At 42.9% G+C, this 17,214-nt stretch overlaps 1 protein-coding gene across 15 annotated transcripts in view; it reads right to left on the reverse strand.

Moving 5' to 3' along the window:
- LOC147009171 (nucleotide-binding oligomerization domain-containing protein 2-like) overlaps positions 1-17,214 on the reverse strand; it is a 60,263-nt gene that overhangs the window by 19,625 nt on the left and 23,424 nt on the right. For 11 of the 15 annotated variants that reach the window (XR_015052979.1, XR_015052978.1, XR_015052980.1 and 8 more), the window contains 4 exons: positions 16,445-16,556; positions 12,491-13,830; positions 5,357-5,817; positions 57-140 (listed from right to left, as the gene is read on the reverse strand). Coding sequence is in view for 11 of the 15 variants with exons in the window: in XM_085862738.1 (XP_085718864.1) it covers positions 57-140; positions 5,357-5,817; positions 12,491-13,830; positions 16,445-16,556 (1,997 nt within the window). In the remaining 4 variants the exon portion in view is untranslated. The remainder of the gene's footprint in view (positions 1-56; positions 141-5,356; positions 5,818-12,490; positions 13,831-16,444; positions 16,557-17,214) is intronic. The other 4 variants (XM_085862742.1, XM_085862741.1, XM_085862747.1 and 1 more) reach the window with 2 other exon arrangements.

The raw sequence follows: 17,214 nt of genomic DNA on the forward strand, positions 1-17,214 counted from the left end.
ACGACAGAAACAAGAATAAGACAACACAAACATTCAATGTGTAAATTGGAAATTACCCAAGATATGTAACAATGTCATACTTCAGGATTCCAAACACGAGCATCCGTGCACCCAAATCTGTGATATAGTTGCTGCTAAGTCTGCAAAACACACAAGATGAGAACAATACAAGTGATAAGAAGGCTATTTGTGTTCCACAGTGTCAGGTATATAATTAAATTTAAATAAAATGATTTTAACCCTCTGAACCCTGAACTCCTTGGACTTTCATCTCCCCTACGTTGGGCTCCCAGAGAAAAATCCAACCGTTCGAGTATATGGAGGTTTGGACAGCAACTGGTAAACCGGCCGCTCGGCTTCAAAAGATTAAAGATCATATAAAACAACAAATTCCCCCAAGTTTACTGCCGTTGACGCAGTGACTTTTACACCACTATATCCAACTCATTACATTAGTTATCCGTGCCGGTTTGTGTCCTTTATGACATCCCCTAAAAACAGCAAGTTTCCTTTTTGACTGCCAGACCAACAGAGTAAAAACTATCTCACTCCTCTCTGCACATGTGAGACCAAGACGAATTCAGAGCCAAAGGACTGATAAGCTGCAAGTTTGATTTCCGATCCATGTTCAAAATATAACATTCAATTTATTAAGTTGATATAGTAAGTTGTTTGTCGATGATAAACTGACGTTTGTGGACGCATGGATGGACAGACAGAAGTGATCCAATTGCCTAACCCCACTTTTCACCAAATCCCACTTTTCACTTCGCATGCGCGAGGGAATTACTGAATGTGATTTTTGTAAAATTGCACGTCATCCTTCTCATATTCCTCTCCCTGCACATGAAACACCAATTAAAATTACAACTCATAAATCAAAGTCCAGGTTTAACAGCAAAATCATTCCATCAGTTAGGACTGTGTCGATTGCTCCAACGAATGTTCGCGATTTGCAGAGGGTTAAATAAATGGTCTGAGGATTGATCAGGTTTTCCACAGTCGCATGCGAGGCTTTCCTCGATTTTCGATTTGTGTCGATGGTGAGCCACCCAAGCAATGGATGCGCGAATCTGCTTTAATGTTAAACATTGCTTCTGGGGTAGAACAATCCCACAAGGTTCTTCCTTTGGGTCAGGAATCAGATACTTGTTGGGGATGTTAGTATTTCCCCATGGTTGGCGCCGTTGCTCTTGAATGTCTGATCCCAAGTTATACCACAGTTGGTGTCAAAGCCAACCAATGCTCGCCTGTTTATACATTTATCGTTTTTAAAAGACAAGTCTAATAATTAGTATTTTTTATAAAGCATTGCAGTGAAGTGTAATTATAAAGCAATAAATGTATTTTTATATTGTAATCAGTAACAAGAGCACAAGTGAGCACAATATACGCCCCGACAAGAAGGTATATACAGAATTGTGCTTCGACATGGAAAACAGCATCCTGGTTGCCATGGCAACCGCTTTAGATGACGAACGTATGTCGCGACACACAATCTCAACAGTCTGTACCTATGTCCCAAATATGAAACGTGAAAGTTGAAAACTTTGGGAGTTAGAGTGGGGACAGGAACGGACGGAAACAGCAACCTGGTTGCCATGGCAACCACCTTAGATGACGAACGTATGTTGCGACACACCGTCTCCACAGTCTGTACCTATGTACCACACATGAAACTTGAAAGCTGAAAACTTTGGGAGTTAGAGTGGGGACAGGAACGGACGGAAACAGCATCCTGGTTACCATGGCAACCACTTCAGATGACGAACGTATGTCACGACACACCGTCTCCACGGTCTGTACCTATGTACCAAAGATGAAACGAGAAAGTTGAAAACTTTGGGAGTTCGAGTGCGGACAGGAACGGATGGAAAACAGCATCCCGGTGGCCATGGCAACCACTTTAGAAGACGAATGTATGTTGCGACACACCGTCTCCACGGTCTGTACCTATTTACCAAATATGAAACGTGAAAGTTGAAAACTTTGGGAGTAAGAGTGCGGACAGGAACGGACGGACAGACAGACAGACAGACAGACGGACGGACGACCTGTATCACATAATACGCCCCGATATATATATATATATATATATATATATATATATATATATATATATATATATATATATATATATATATATATATATATATACATATACATATACATATACATGTCGGGCGTATAAAAAAATAGTGTGGTAGATAAAAACATTAGAAAGGAAAAAATGACTTGCATCAAAAAGTTTAACATTTTAACGCTCACGCCGGGGTATCGCTATAGCTCTCTGTTCTTCGAACAGGCGAGCTAAGAACGAAGTTTTGCTTAAGTCCATGTCCTCCGACTGTTCAGTATCTTAGGCTATTGAAAGATCAACAAATACAGGACCAGTCTTGATGTCATATTGGAAGCCGGTATCAATGTATGGTTAGTGTGATGACTTGGTCATCACAGCTTCTTCCTGGTCTGAAACCAGCTTGTTCTTTAAGCAAGGAGGACTCCACGATCAGCCAAATATGATACAGCAGAAGTCGTTCCAACAGCTTTCGACCACTGAGCCTCAAGTTCTTCAAACTCAGAGTGATCTTATCCTGATGCTTTGCCCGTTTTGGTGCTGGACAGCACGATATCAATTGAATATATTGTGCATGGAGATGAGAGAGGTAAAGAGTCTGGGGATGGAGATATGTTGGCGAGTTATTTTCACAACTTTGCATCTGATCGTCGTTGTAGAACTGATTTTGGAATTGAGAAATCGGAAGCTGTAGCATAAGTTGTAATATAAAGTGGATGGTATTGAGAAACCTTAGCTTCTCCCAGAGTATGGAGCAGTTTCCATACTTTTTGCCAAGAATGTGTAAAGTTGAGGCTCTCTGCCGTCTCATGCCATCGTTGCGTCGCCAGGCAGAGCAAAGATTCTAATCTAATAGCTCTGCATTTATGTCGGGAATCAATTGAATTATACACGAGAACACAGTTGAACACAAATCGCCTTTTTGGCACTTTCATAAACCTGACATTTAGCGGTACTTGGAAAAATGTCTCATGCCATGAGGGCAGAGTAACTGAGATTCCGCATTTCGACAAATATGGCGGTACCTCGCACTGTTTGTTCAGTGAAAGACACAAAGCAACAGTTGAACAGACCCTTTTCCCATGTCCATTTTCTCAAGACTGCACGGGGTAACGTGTTCCTTCGTCTCAAGACTGCATGGGGTAAGGTGTTCTATGAACTCTCGAGTTTATTTCTTTGTTCGACGTCTATGCACTGCGGAACTACTGGACGGAATGAGTTGAAACGGCTGGTTGTATTCACGGGGTGCACGAGCAGGTTTTAAAGGGTAAAAAATAAATTAATTAACAGTCCCAGGGGTCAGTTCTCTCGATGTCAAAGTTGGCAATACGAGTGCAGGCCTCGATGAGCCGAATGACCTCCCGTCCTTGCGTCGAAGCTGATTTTTCACTGTAGACCTCTGCTGTCCAGCATTTATCGTATCAGATTTCAATTGGCTTTGTTTGGGTTGAGTGTAAATCACGATGAGGGACCCCAAAAAATCTCATCACATGTCGAATAAAAATTATTGGCAAGTTTTAATCAAGCCCGTACGTGCCTCCCTCAAAAAAAATAGCGCTACATAATTTTTGAACAGCCCCGTATTGGGGTGAAACGATCCGTGACGTGTGACGATTGACGTATCAGCTCGTTCTGTTATAACTGCGACGAATCAACCCTTCTAAGAGTGCTTTAAATGCACATCTCCCAATTGGCCTGTTACCAGATTTTTAAAGTCAATTCACTGGCACTTAATAGTGAAGTTCCATATCTCGAATGACCACGCACATGTTTTTATGAACAAAAGGTTTATTACAACAGAGAGTGGGAGGGTGGATGAGAGGAAGAGGGACGCACGCACGCGCACACACGCACGCACACCAAAACTGAGCTAACTGATATGAAGTAAATCCCCTGTTCAGAATCACTATGAATCTTATTGGATTCGCTATATATGCTAGATATCCCTTATTGTCGGGTTTTCCGTGTGTGTGTGTGTGTGTGTGTGTGTGTGTGTGTGTGTGTGTGTGTGTGTGTGTGTGTGTGTGTGTGTGTGTGTGTGTGTGTAACGCGAGGCTCCACAGCACGAACCAGCGAACCGATTTTGATGAAACTTTGCCAACATGTGCAATATGTGTTGGGAATGTGCGCGTTTGAATTTCGTTGCCTCGCAACCACCCGTTGCTGTGCAGCGGCCAGAAAACCGCGTACAGTGTTTTCAATACTTGTCCTTCAGTTTTGAATATAGAGTAACGAGACTTCGGAATGAAACACTTCGAGATATTTAGAAAATTTTACTCGAGCCGATTTTTGATTGAGGTTTTATTTTTCAAATGGTAGTCCTTCAAAAATCGGGTGTCTATTTACCGTCATTTTTTATGAGCTTAGGAAAGTGGGTGGAGCTTAGGGAAAGTGGACGTGGTTGATGAAAAGTGGGAGTGGCATAGGAAAGTGGGAGTGGCGTAGGAAAGTGGGAGTGGCTTATGAAAAATATTGTGTGGCTCAGGAGGTGTGGTCAAACAAGAGCATTGAGAGAAGTTTATCGGGTTTTCCGTGTGTGTGTGTGTGTGTGTGTGTGTGTGTGTGTGTGTGTGTGTGTGTGTGTGTGTGTGTGTGTGTGTGTGTGTGTGTGTGTGTGTGTCTGCAACGCGAGGCTCCATAGCACAAACCAGCAAACCGATTATTTTTCAAACGGTAGTCCTTCAAAAGTAGGGTGTCTATTTACCGTCATTTTTTATGAGGAGTGCCAGTTGGCAAAATACGCAATAGGAAAAATCTTGTCAGGCAGAGGAACAATTGTATGTGAACCAATACGTCTTGGCAATGAATCTTTGTCGGTGGATCGCTCAGAATGAAAAGCATCGTATCCAGCACTTCGATCCTAGCGAATCCCTCGTCGCCTTCCGGCTTGTCTAATATTAACCATTCACTTGGGAAAATGGGAAAGACATGGCACAGGATTCATGAGACAGATTAGAGAATGTAATCTGAGCCGTGGGTAATGATTATTTTTTTTATTGTCAGACCCACCTTTCACCACATTGACGTGGGACATGAGCAAGGATGAGGGTGTTGAGTGGACAGAGGAAGTGAAATATATATATTTTGTGTTGCAGGTTGTGACCACAGTGCAATCATTCTTGTTTATTTTAAGGCTGAAAGTCAGACTTTTATGAATGAGTATGGTCCATGTGGAAATATGGTATTATTTGCCACTTACATAACACGTATATCATTCAATCACCGTTTGTGCGTTGTTGTGCTAAACCATTTGAAGAAAACTAAAATCAACGAACTCACCGAAGCTCAGTGAACTTGTGAATGCATGGCAAGAGCTGGTCAACGCCAAAATCGCCAATGAAGTTGTTGTCGAGACATAGCTCCACCCGACCTGGAAGGTGCAAAAGAACGTAGGCCAAATGCGTGCACATTCCCGGCGGGAGCGACATGTGATGAAGTTTCAAGTGACGTACGGGAATATCCTTGGCGAGCTGCTTTGCCACAGCCTCTTCACCGAACTCGTAGGCACAACTCGTAAGCCACAGGAAGTCATCCGTGAGATGACCGGTTGAGGAAGCCATGTCACTGGGTCGACATCCGATACTTGCCGCGAGATTGCGGAAGAGGAGCCGCATGCTGCGCTGCAGATGGTGATCCAGGGTCTTGCGGTTCTTATTTAAGGAATGGCAACCTCCTGCCATTGTAGCGACAAGCTTCTCATTCTGCTTTGACATTAAGCCACTGAGAAAATGTGACAAGACCTGACGAAGAGAGAGTGTGTCAGTTGGGTCCTTAAGTCAGCTTCAAAATTTCCAAATAAATCACAAAAACGAGAATGGCACTGAAGTGTGCATACCTCCACCAGGCTAAACAGTTTACGTTTTGTAATCCACTGATAGGCCGGATCTTAACCAAAATCGAATCAACTTATTCTTGCCACCTAACCAAGTAATCCATCTAGTTTTGTCATAATTCGTCTGCAACTTTTTGAGATATCGTGCCATATATGTTTGGCCCCATCTCTCATCTATCTATAATTCCAGCAATCTGTGTGTGTGTGTCTGTCTGTCTGTCTGTCTGTCTGTGTGTGTGTGTGTGACCGCTGTTTCTCGACAACCACTGGTCCGATCTGATTGAAACTTGCCAGGTGTATTGCTGGGGACCTGAGGATGTGCCTTTTCAAGGTTTGATATTAATCGGACAAGTGGTTCCCAAGTTATGGCCATTTATTTACCAACCAATGACAAGACACATTGTTGCGTGGGCGTGGCCGATGGTGAAGGGAAGCACAGCCACGTTCCCCATTATGGGTTACAACATACGGGCTTCCGGAGAGTGATAACTTCGTGTATTCTAATAATTTCTCTTTCTTATGCGCATTTATAGATAAACACTATGCCCCAAGTTATGATCGTTTTCATATTAGACGGTGCATAAATTTTGGTAACATCAGAGTGAGCTGGTGTGCTCCGAACCAGGAAGTAAATTTTTTTTTGTTCCTTTCTTCTCTTCTCTTTTTGTTTTTCCTTGCGACGACATTGCGAAAAGGCAAAATACGTTGGCGCCAATTGAATAATTGGTCATTAAAACTAAATTGCGAATAATCGTAACTGCGATATGCGAACTTCCGGGCAACGCATGCACGGGTACGCGAGAGCAAAGAAACGGCCTGTGTGGTTGTTGTTTCTTGCTCGCGGTTTGAATATTTTTATTTTTATTTTTTTTTACGGACACGTACTAGTCTATCTATAATTCCAGCAATCTCTATGTGTGTGTCTGTCTGCGACCGCCGTTTCTCGACAACCGCCGGTCCGATCTGATTGAAACTTGCCAGGAATATTGCCGCAGACCCGCGGATGTGCCTTTTCAAGGTTTGATATTAATCGGATGATTAATATCAAACGAGCGGTTCCCAAGTTACGGCCATTTTATTGCTTTTTTCAGTGTTGGAAAGATGTATATCGCAGCTGAAGTGTCATTCCACCTTATCATGCCATTTTTTCCAAAAGATCTCAGAATAATGATAACAGCATATTATTAATAATAATAATAGCACAATAATTGGAGGTAATAAAAAGAATAACTTGATACAATGACCAATGTCTGTCAACCAATAACGACCTATATAATGTCTGTCAACCAATAATGACCAATAACGTCTGTCAACCAATGACAGGACACGGTGCTATGACATCACGAATGACGTCACAATTAATGTTTATTTATTTAATTATTCATTTTATTTGCGCGATAAACGTCACAATTCTTCTTCTTCTTCGTTTGGTATGACGTCACAATCGATGCTGGGGACCTGAGTATGTGCCTTTTCAAGGTTTGATATCGTTCTTCATCCGTTTCAGCTGTTTCCCAAGTGTTTCCCAAGGTTTGAAAGCTGTTTTTTCCCAAGGTTTGAATTAATTGTTCAAATTATTAATTAATCCCAATGTTTGAATTTTCCCAAGGGAAACAGCTGTTTCCCAAGGGTTTGAAAGCTGTTTTCTCCCAAGGTTTGAATTAATTGTTGTGCTTGGTAGACATTTGTGAATACATTTACAGAGAGGGTGGGGAGGAAGAGGGGTGGGAGAGAGGAGGGCGAGAGAGAGGAGGGCGAGAGAGGGGGGGCAAGAGAGGGGCGAGAGAGGGGAGGGAGATAGGGGGTGAGAGAGAGGGGTGTCACAATGCAAGAGAGGGGGAGAGAGGAAGGGGCGAGAGAGGGGGTGAGAGTGGGGGCGAGAGAGGAGGGGCGAGAGAGGAGGGGCGAGAGAGGAGGGGCGAGAGAGGAGGGGCGAGAGAGGAGGGGCGAGAGAGAGGGGGGTCACAATTCTTCTTCTTCTTCGTTTGATATGACGTCACAATTGACGCTGGGGACCTGAGTATGTTTCCCAGGTGTTTCCCAAGTTATGGCCATTTATGATACGGTTGGTCCGATCTAATTGAAAAAATGCCCCAATCCAGTTGTCGTTTACGAGAGCGAAGGAACGAAGCTGCACATACTGGCACGCACCGACGGGCATGCACCAACGGGCACGCACCTATGGGCCCGCACCTACGGGCACGCACTTGTTGGTAAAGAATCACTTCGAGGAAATTTAAAAATTGTCGGATCCGGATCTTCACCAAAACCAAAGCAATTCGTCCTTATCACACAACCAATCTGACCATCAAGTTTCATCCGTTCAGCCTGGCTGATATATGCGCTCTACAGAGTGCCATTCTAGTTGTTTTTGCCGATTATCCCAAAGTCAGTTCTGCTCAAACAGGCATGCGGAATGGATATAGCCGATCGATCCCCCAGGAGTGACCCAGAGATCCCTCACATCTAAGATGTTGTGCGCCTGCCTTCATTGAGCCTGGGCCTCTCAATCTCATGTGTTTTCGGCTAAGCGCATGTAAGTGGTTACCACTCTGTTTCAAAAATGTCAAAAAATGAAGTTTGTTCCATTGCCTTCTCACTATATTTTCCTGAAAGTGTAAGTCTAACTGAGTTCAGAACAAAAAAGCATATAGCTTAATTACATATATATATATATATATATATATATATATATATATATATATATATATATATATATATATATATACACCGAAATATGATACTTTGAAGAAATATGATACCATATTTTTATGGGGTAGTCTTAATATATCTCAGGGTCAGTCTTAATATATTAAAGGAAACAATGTACCTATTCTGATGGTTTTGCGAGTTTTCAATGAAATTACCTAATTTTTCTTTTTTGGCAAAATAAATGAAGGTCATAGTATGTAACTTATTCTAGCAACTAATATAATAATCAAAATACCAATTTCTGGGATTATTAAGAAATAATACATACCTATTTTTTTATTACTGCTCTATTCAGTGACTGTCAGATGCTGAAAAGCACTAAAAGAGAGAAGATTTATCGAACAAAATCTTGGACGTAAATTTTCAATTCAATCAATTCTGGGAGTAACAAAAAGCTCTCTAAATTCTCCAAAACTGTTTTAACTGCCTTCTAAGTTAATAAAATATTTTTTAAATACCTGGAAAAATAGGAAAAATTTTTTTTAAAGAAAATCAATTTTTTAATCAAATTAAAAAAAGTGTGACGTACAGTCGGACAAAAATGCAAAATTACTCTAAGTCTAAACCAAAGCCATGCATGTTTTCAATATTTTTTATACTATTATATCTATATCACTATGCCCCATTTGTAAATAAATTTTAGTGAAAATAATCTTATGCACAGAAGAATAAAAGCATTTTTTTTTAAAAACGCGACGTGCAGTCGGACATTTGGGTTGGAAAGTTCGGTCAAGCCGCTGTAATTAAGTATCCACCCGGATCATCTCAATTTTTTTTTACATTGATTATTGGTAATAAGTTGAATAATTTAAGACATGTAAATATGAGTTATTGATAAACTAGTCATTTTGTAAGGGGATTTCATAGTCCCAGGCTCTAAAAAGGGCAATAAAACAAGAAAAAAATAAAACAAGTCTGAAGACGACGATGGTTCACGAGCGGTATTTGACGATGTAGGTTGTTTCAGAAGTCAAGGATGAGACAATGTGATAATGTTTGACCAAGTTATCAAAATGATCAACATGATGTGGTACGAGTGACAGGTTATTAGCTGCAAAATGTCGAAAACCCGGTTTCGTTCAACAACTTTCAAAATTTGACCTTTGCATAACCTTTCAAGGTCACAAAACAATGTTGTGGACATTAAAATAAGGAAACAGGATACGTGCTATAGCTTATTGGAGTTAGTTCGTCGAAGAAGGTCGAAAACCCAGTTCGATTCCCACAACTTTGAAAATTTGACCTTTGCAAACTTTAAAAGTCAAAGGTCAAGGATTATGACCTTTGGTGCAAAACTTCCTCTGGAACATTCCAGGAACAATATAATGTCATATAGGCTTTATGGCATTTCGCACTCCTCGGATTATTCATACTTTGATGAAATCAGCGTAAAAACAAACTTGAAGGGGGCGCCACGGGCAAGGAGTTCGAGATAGAGCAAAATAGTTTCAAGACTTTTGGTGGGGAATGACCTCAAGATTATGCATAAAAAATATTGTCATCCTTGCTCTCAATGTTTGGGCGGTCGTGTGATTTTTATGTCAAAATTCGAAATTTTCTAAGTTCGTGACCTTGTGACCTTGACCTTGTGACTGAAATGAAAAATCGAGGTCCGTGGGGCTATGCAGGTGCCATTGGGCTAACCAAATACCGAAACCCCTGCCAGATTCGACAACCCCCTCAGAGAAGATGGATTTTTATGTCAACATCGCAATTTTCTAAGTTCGTGACCTTGTGACCTTCACCTTGGGATGAAAATGAAAAATCGAGCACCGTGGGGCTATGCAGGTGCCATTGGGCTAACCAAATACTGAAACCCCTGCCAGATTCGACAAACCCCCGAGGAGAAGATGCAAATTGAAATCGGCTTGCCCCTAAAAACACAATTTGCAATTTTCTAAGTTTGTGACCTTGTGGCCTTGATCTTGGGACGAAAATGAAAAATTGAGCTCTGTGGGGCTATGCAGGTGCCATTGGGCTAACCAAATACTGAAACCCCTGCCAGATTCGACAAACCCCTCGGAGAAGAATTTTTTATGTCAAAATTGCAATTTTCTAAGTTCGTGACCTTGTGACCTTGACCTTGGGACGAAAATGAAAAATCGAGCTCCATGGGGCTATGCAGGTGCCATTGGGCTAACCAAATACCGAAACCCCTGTCAGATTCGACAAAACCGCTCGGAGAAGATGCAAATTGAAATCGGCTACCCCTAAAAAACACGTTTTTTGGGCGTGGCTCCGCCCATAATGGGCGGACCACGCCCATTTTCAGGAAAACACAACTAGATCATGATATAAACCTCCTACTAAAATTTCATCAGGATCGGATCAAAACCCACGGCAGACAGACAGACAGACAGACAGACATACAGACAGACACACAACAATAACGAATATAGTGGTCCCTTATATTTTTCGTGAAAATATTTTTTCGTGAACCAAATATGCCAGAATGTGCATATATCATGCGAATCCACCACTGACCGACACAAATGCTGATTTTCTCAGACGGTGGGTGACAACGTTTTAATTAGATGAGAAATTTCATATAGAATGTTTTATATGTTGTAATTTTGCATGGTCTAATATATGTCATATTTTAAGGTGAAACAAGAAAAAAGTCCAATACTGGGCATGTATATTCAATAAAAGTCTTGTAGATTTAGTAATATACATCATAGACCCATGAACCTATATATTTCAAGGTCCTATGGAACACTGTCTGTGCAATGAACCAATTTTCATGACCAGTAGTAGTCTTTGTGACTTTCAAAAATGCCACTCAAGTCAGGGTATGCCCTAAAATAGGGGTGGTAACCACTTACATGCACTTAGCCTTTATTGTGTGTGGGGCAGTGTGGCAGAGGTTGCAGGTGTCGTCAGTGGTCTCATCGAGTCTATGTTTGTACTGTAAAAGCTTTGAGTGGTGGCCATAGCAGAGGTGCGAAAGGTGAACATGATCACACCTGGGGAGTAATTTCTCTGTCACCAATGGGTGGGGATTTAGGACCCAGCATACTGTTTGGGCCAGGTTGTTGATTGCGTTTTTGGTGATGTCGGTATGGATGTGCTTTTGTTGTTATCATTGATCAGTGGAAGGGATGTTTTGAAGGATGTCGTTGTAATATTTTTATGGGGTAGTCTTAATATATCTCGGGGTCAGTGGGTAGTTTGACATGTAGTGACGCGGATCATTTGGGTTGGCACTTGCAGCTGCAAAAGGAACAGCACTCTTTTTTATGTCCAAGTAATCTTTAATTGCCTGTGTGTGCAGTTAATGTGCAAATTGTGATGACCGTAAAGGGGCATACCCGATAGTTGCAAGGAAAAGAGTTGAGGTGTGCAGTAAGCCTGTATTTTGATTTTAACCAGGGGGTGGGGGTGGGGCTACTGGAAGAACACCCGCATCCTAGAGTTACTAGGGAAGGTATGAGGGGTGAGATTGCAGGGTGAGCAAGACCGGAGGAGGGGTGATAAAAAAAAATCAGGGTCCACAGACCTGTCTGCGATGTGAGAGCACACCTTGTGCTTTGGCCTCATTGATGTTCTGAATTCAGATGCTAATTTGGTAAAGGGAAGAGAGTGGATACCCAACTTATGTGGACATCATCAATGATCAGGACATCACCGCTTAAAAGGCACAAATAATCAGATTAAAATGAAACAAATAATGACAGATGAAAATGTAACAAATAAAATGTTTTGAAAATTAAGTTGGATTCCCCTTTCAAATGAGTAGCTGTGATCTGCATGTATGTATTTGTGCCACAGCTACTCCACAGGTCAGGCATTCCTCAACTTGTCCATAACTATTAATGTTCCCCCCCCCCCACAAAAAACCCCCACTGTAGAAAGAGTGATTAACTTACCTTGAGGTTACTCTTTTTACTTTCGCTGAGTTGGGAAGTTTTTTGAAAATGTGCATCGACACCGCCGCAAAGGAAAAACTTGAAAGGAAACAATGGCCTCTGGTAGTTTGGAAAATGCTCCAATAGTGTCAAAGCGTTGTGGGACGTGGTGAGAAAAATTGCGGCAAGAAACGTCTGCAGCGTAGTATGCAGGAAGGAGAAGATTTCATTGATGTCGCAGCCAACGGTGTAACGGGACTTGCTGACAAAACCGAGGGCAAGATCGGATTCCTCAATGTTACAGGTGTTTAGATCTTTATCACAGAAGGAAGTGTCTCCGTTGACAAGGCCGGTCAAGGCCAACTTTCCCAAGCGCCAAATTGCTGGCTTCGCTTCTTCGAAGAGAGCAACGCGACACCGAGCCTTTGTGGTTGTCATGTTGTGCTCCAGAAACACCTGCACCAATGACAACAACACCTCTGTCGTCGTCAGTGTGGATTTACAGCTACTGCTGTTATTCAGTTCAGCTGAACGGATGCAGCTGTGGCTTTTTGCAATAATCCAAGAGTATATAGGTAACTGGCAGAGACCTCGAATCTGTGGGCTGGAGGTTAGCAGATCCAAGGCCGCCTGACGACCATCATCATTCTGAGGGAAGTGCTTTTGGTATGTCAAAACACCTTCAGGAGTAAAACCTGCAACAACTACCGTACGTGCCACAGTAGAGCTGAAGAGTGGTTGAATGTCTTCGGGAATCCGTGTGGTCACCACTTTGGTGGTTTCAAGAAGCAAGGTCCCTTGCAGGAGATTGACCAGAAGAGTTGCTATTGAAACTTGACAATCATGTGAGGCACACACCGGAGTGGTGTCCCCGAGTAACTGACGAAACTCATCGAGTGCATCAAAGCACAAGAGCACTCTCTGTGGCTCTTTTAGAATCCGCTGTATGACCAGGTCACGGCGAATGTCTGGACAGCAACAGCGATCAAAAAGCAACTCCTGCAGTGATACTTTACAGTCCAAAAGGCTCAAATCGCTGCATCTGAAATAAAAGAGCAAGCCAAATGTTCCATACGACTTTTTTAGTGCCCAGTCACGAATCAATTTCAACAACAGCGTGGACTTCCCACTTCCTGCATCTCCTGACACGACCACCACATTCCTGCCTTTTGCAACTTCGGGTGGTGGGAGCAGATCGGGCAGCGTCACGGGGCCGACTTCTTCCCGATTGCTCCGGATAGTTTGCAAGCACGGCTCTACAAAGATGGTGTCCAACTCGAGGGCTTCTTGCTTGCTGTATGTTCTGATGCATCTTGTCGCGGCCTCATGGTGCTTGCGCAATTTTTCTTTAAACTTCTCCACTGCAGCCAGGCAGAAGAAAGAGTATCTACAATGTGAAGTGCTTTCATTTACTGGACACAGCACACACACTCACATAAGAACTCACACGTGTACTGCATCACCGTCCAACTGCCTTAACCCAAGGGTGGAGATTCTGCAGTTAGCTTTCTTAATAAAAAAAAACATGTTTTATAAAATAAACATTAAAACAATTAACTTCTGTTTGTAGCTATTTACATCATGGTGTCAATCTGCATGGTGCACAAGTGATATTGTTACGAATCTGGCAGCCATGAGCACTCAACATTCAGGTTCCCGTAGCTCAGTTATTTAGTAAAGTAAATGTGGATAGATAGCTCCCTTTCCCCGATGTCTAATGGGAATTAAGTGTACGTGCGCTGCGAAGTTATTTTATAGATAGGATTTTTACCCCAACAACAACCCTCTGCTCGCGGCATTGTCCGCACTCTTCGCATGCTCGCCGGCATGCGGGCGTGTGCGTGGGCCGAATTCCATGCCCCAGGCGGTGTGGATTTCGCACCAATATGGTCACAAAGCGTTTCGCTTGGCCCAAATATGGGCATGGAGCGCTTCGTTCTGGCTTCGCGCCAAATAAGGGTATGCGTCATTTTCCGCCCAATGGGCGACGCACGGACCAAAGCCAGGGCGGTCCTTCTCAAGAAGGCGGAGCCACGACACGCCGTCCACCCAATGGGAGCAGGCGACGGGGGAGCGGACCCGCCCCAAAAAATGATGGAAAAAGATTTGATGATTGCGTCCCGTCTGCTCGAGTGCTCTTCTGTCCGGCTCTGCAGCTGACTGCATCCCGCGCATCCGAGGCGTCTCGTCTGGCGCATTACAACAAGCCGTCAACCATCTCATCACGGGAGATCACCTTGTCTCGCCTCCTCTGGGTTCGGCTGCCCTGGTCCGTTCTTTGGCGCCTGGTGCTTCGGGAAGGTGCGGTTGTCCAGCTGCGCGAACGCGGCCAGGTAGCCAGCCACGTTCTCTTCCCTCAGCTTGTCTTCCCTCCCGAGCTGAAGGGGCAATAAAGACCTCGAGGTCCATCTCTTTCTGGTGTGTGTGTGTGTGTGTGTGTGTGTGTGTGTGTGTGTGTGTGTGTGTGTGCGTGCGTGTGTGCGTGTGTGTGTGTCCCTGGGCCCTGTCTCTAAGTAGAATTGTTTAAGGGATTGCTTGTACATTTGATTCCCTTCTTTATTCGGATAACTCTGCCCTTACGTGCTCCCCTCGTCCCCCGATTATTGTAAATAAATTCCCCTCTTGTTGAATGTCCCAGCTCGTTCCCTGTCATTTCTTTTATTGGCTTAGCACAGTGTGTGTTGAGAAATAGCGAAGCAGTAAATTGTTCATTTGGACCGACGGGCCTCGGTAACCATCCGCTCGGGTTACACACGGTTCGGGCACGTTAACGGCTCGTCCCGCTCGAGGTCTGTCAAGGGTGTGAATTCCCCAGTAGCTTTGCCGCGTGGGTACTTAGGTATATTGAAGTTTGGCAATTAACCCTACCCCACGTGGTCGAATTATTGGCGATTCATGGTCCTGTAAGGGAGCCGTGCCTTTCGGACTTATCCGAGGGTCACGACCTAAATTCCGGGTGTTCGGTGGAGACGACTCTACTGCTTTACCTTGCGGTCATGCTCGCCACCGAGACCCGGCCCCACAATATTATGGAAGTGATACTTGGGTGGAACAAACAATCTTTGTGGGTGTGTGATTTGTTTTCTCATTTAGGATTTCAAAACGAGATTATTCTTCAGAAAATGAATCCTTCCTTCACCATTTTAAAATGAGAGGGTTCAAAGAACGCAATACTCGACATAGTCTTGAGAAGCAAGGACGTGGACAGGATTTACGAGCAGAAAATTTGGTTGGTCGAGATGATGTAAAATGCCATTATATTTTGTTCAAGTCCTGCTAAACGGAAGGTTTTGTGTTGCTCAGTGTTCAAGTATTTAATTCAATTGAAATAAAGAAAGATTTTAAAGATGTAGAATTGTTTTTCAGAAGTTTACCACCGTTGAAGTCTTCTACACCACCTTATATAACACGCTACTTTGCGTTGAGACAGATTAGAGAAAAAACACGCTACTTTGCAGTGACAGGGGTTACAGGGAAGGTTAATGACATGTGACGGATATCTGGATCGCTCCTGTGAGAGCGGTCGGCTATCTCTGTGCCACAGGCCTGTTCGTGCAGAACTGACCAGGGCAACAAAACAACAACACGTTACATTAGTAACTCGTGCCTGTTGTTTGTGTCCTTTATGACGTCATTTCAAATTGTAAGTTTCCGGTTTGGAATGATTTTCAACTTTTTTTGACTGTCAGACAGGCAGAGTTTAAAATAAATAAATAAATAAAAAAAACCTCAATCCTCTCTGCGCATGTGCAATCAGGACGAAGTCAGAGCCAAGCTACTGTAAAACTACAGGTCCGTTTTCAGATTCATATTCCGATTCGTGTTCAGAATATAACATTCAATTGATATTAAGTTGTTCCTCGATCATGAATTGAAGTTTGTGGATGGACAGAAGCGAACCAATTGCTTAACCCCACTTTTTGTTTCGCATGCACGTGGTATTGACATTTATACTAATTACTGAAGAAAACTCACCAGGATTTTGCCAATGTCCCTGTGCAACCACTTCCGAGATATTGCCAAATTTTAGAAAGGCTGCACCTGCTGCTTCGCCTTTGGCATGGATCGTATCCAGCAGAATTCTCACCTAAAAAAACGACAAAAAAACCAAAAAACACACACACCAAATCCCACCTCACTTGTGTGCGCAGAAAAAAAAATTGTACTGAACAGAGAATAAGAAATACATTTTAACACCATCTACTATATAAATCTACTAAAAATGGATGAGGTGTGTGTGTGTGTGTGTGTGTGTGTGGCATGTTTTTTTTGTGGAGTTCTAGTGGAGCATTCTGATGTGGAATGTGAGACAGCAAAATGATCATCATGACCTCCTGAGTTGATTAGGCTAATCAAATACAAAAATTCCGTTAGAATTCCCATGTTTTAAACACACGTCATGTTAAGGTATATTAAGCAGCTTAATACGTCCTTCTACCATGGCATGGTGTTCTAAACTAATAAAAGGCAGTGTGTGTGTGTGTGTGTGTGTGTGTGTGTGTGTGTGTGTGTGTGTGTGTGTGTGTGTGTGTGTGTGTGTGTGTGTGTGTGTGTGTGTGTGTATCACCGTCTCCTTCATAACCATAAAACCTTGCACCCTGAAACTTCACATGCACACGAAGAAAACTCCAAGGAAGTGCAAGAGTGAAAAATGGGTGTTTAAGTTAATGAAAACACCCCTTTTGAAGATAATTTAGGGGGTGTTCATCATTAAAAAAAAAACAAATAAGCCGTACTAAGATGGC

This window comes from Eptatretus burgeri, chromosome 17 (assembly GCF_056783735.1).
Source record: "Eptatretus burgeri isolate ZD-2024b chromosome 17, Ebu_testis_v1, whole genome shotgun sequence".
Taxonomy (NCBI): Eukaryota; Metazoa; Chordata; class Myxini; order Myxiniformes; family Myxinidae; genus Eptatretus; species Eptatretus burgeri.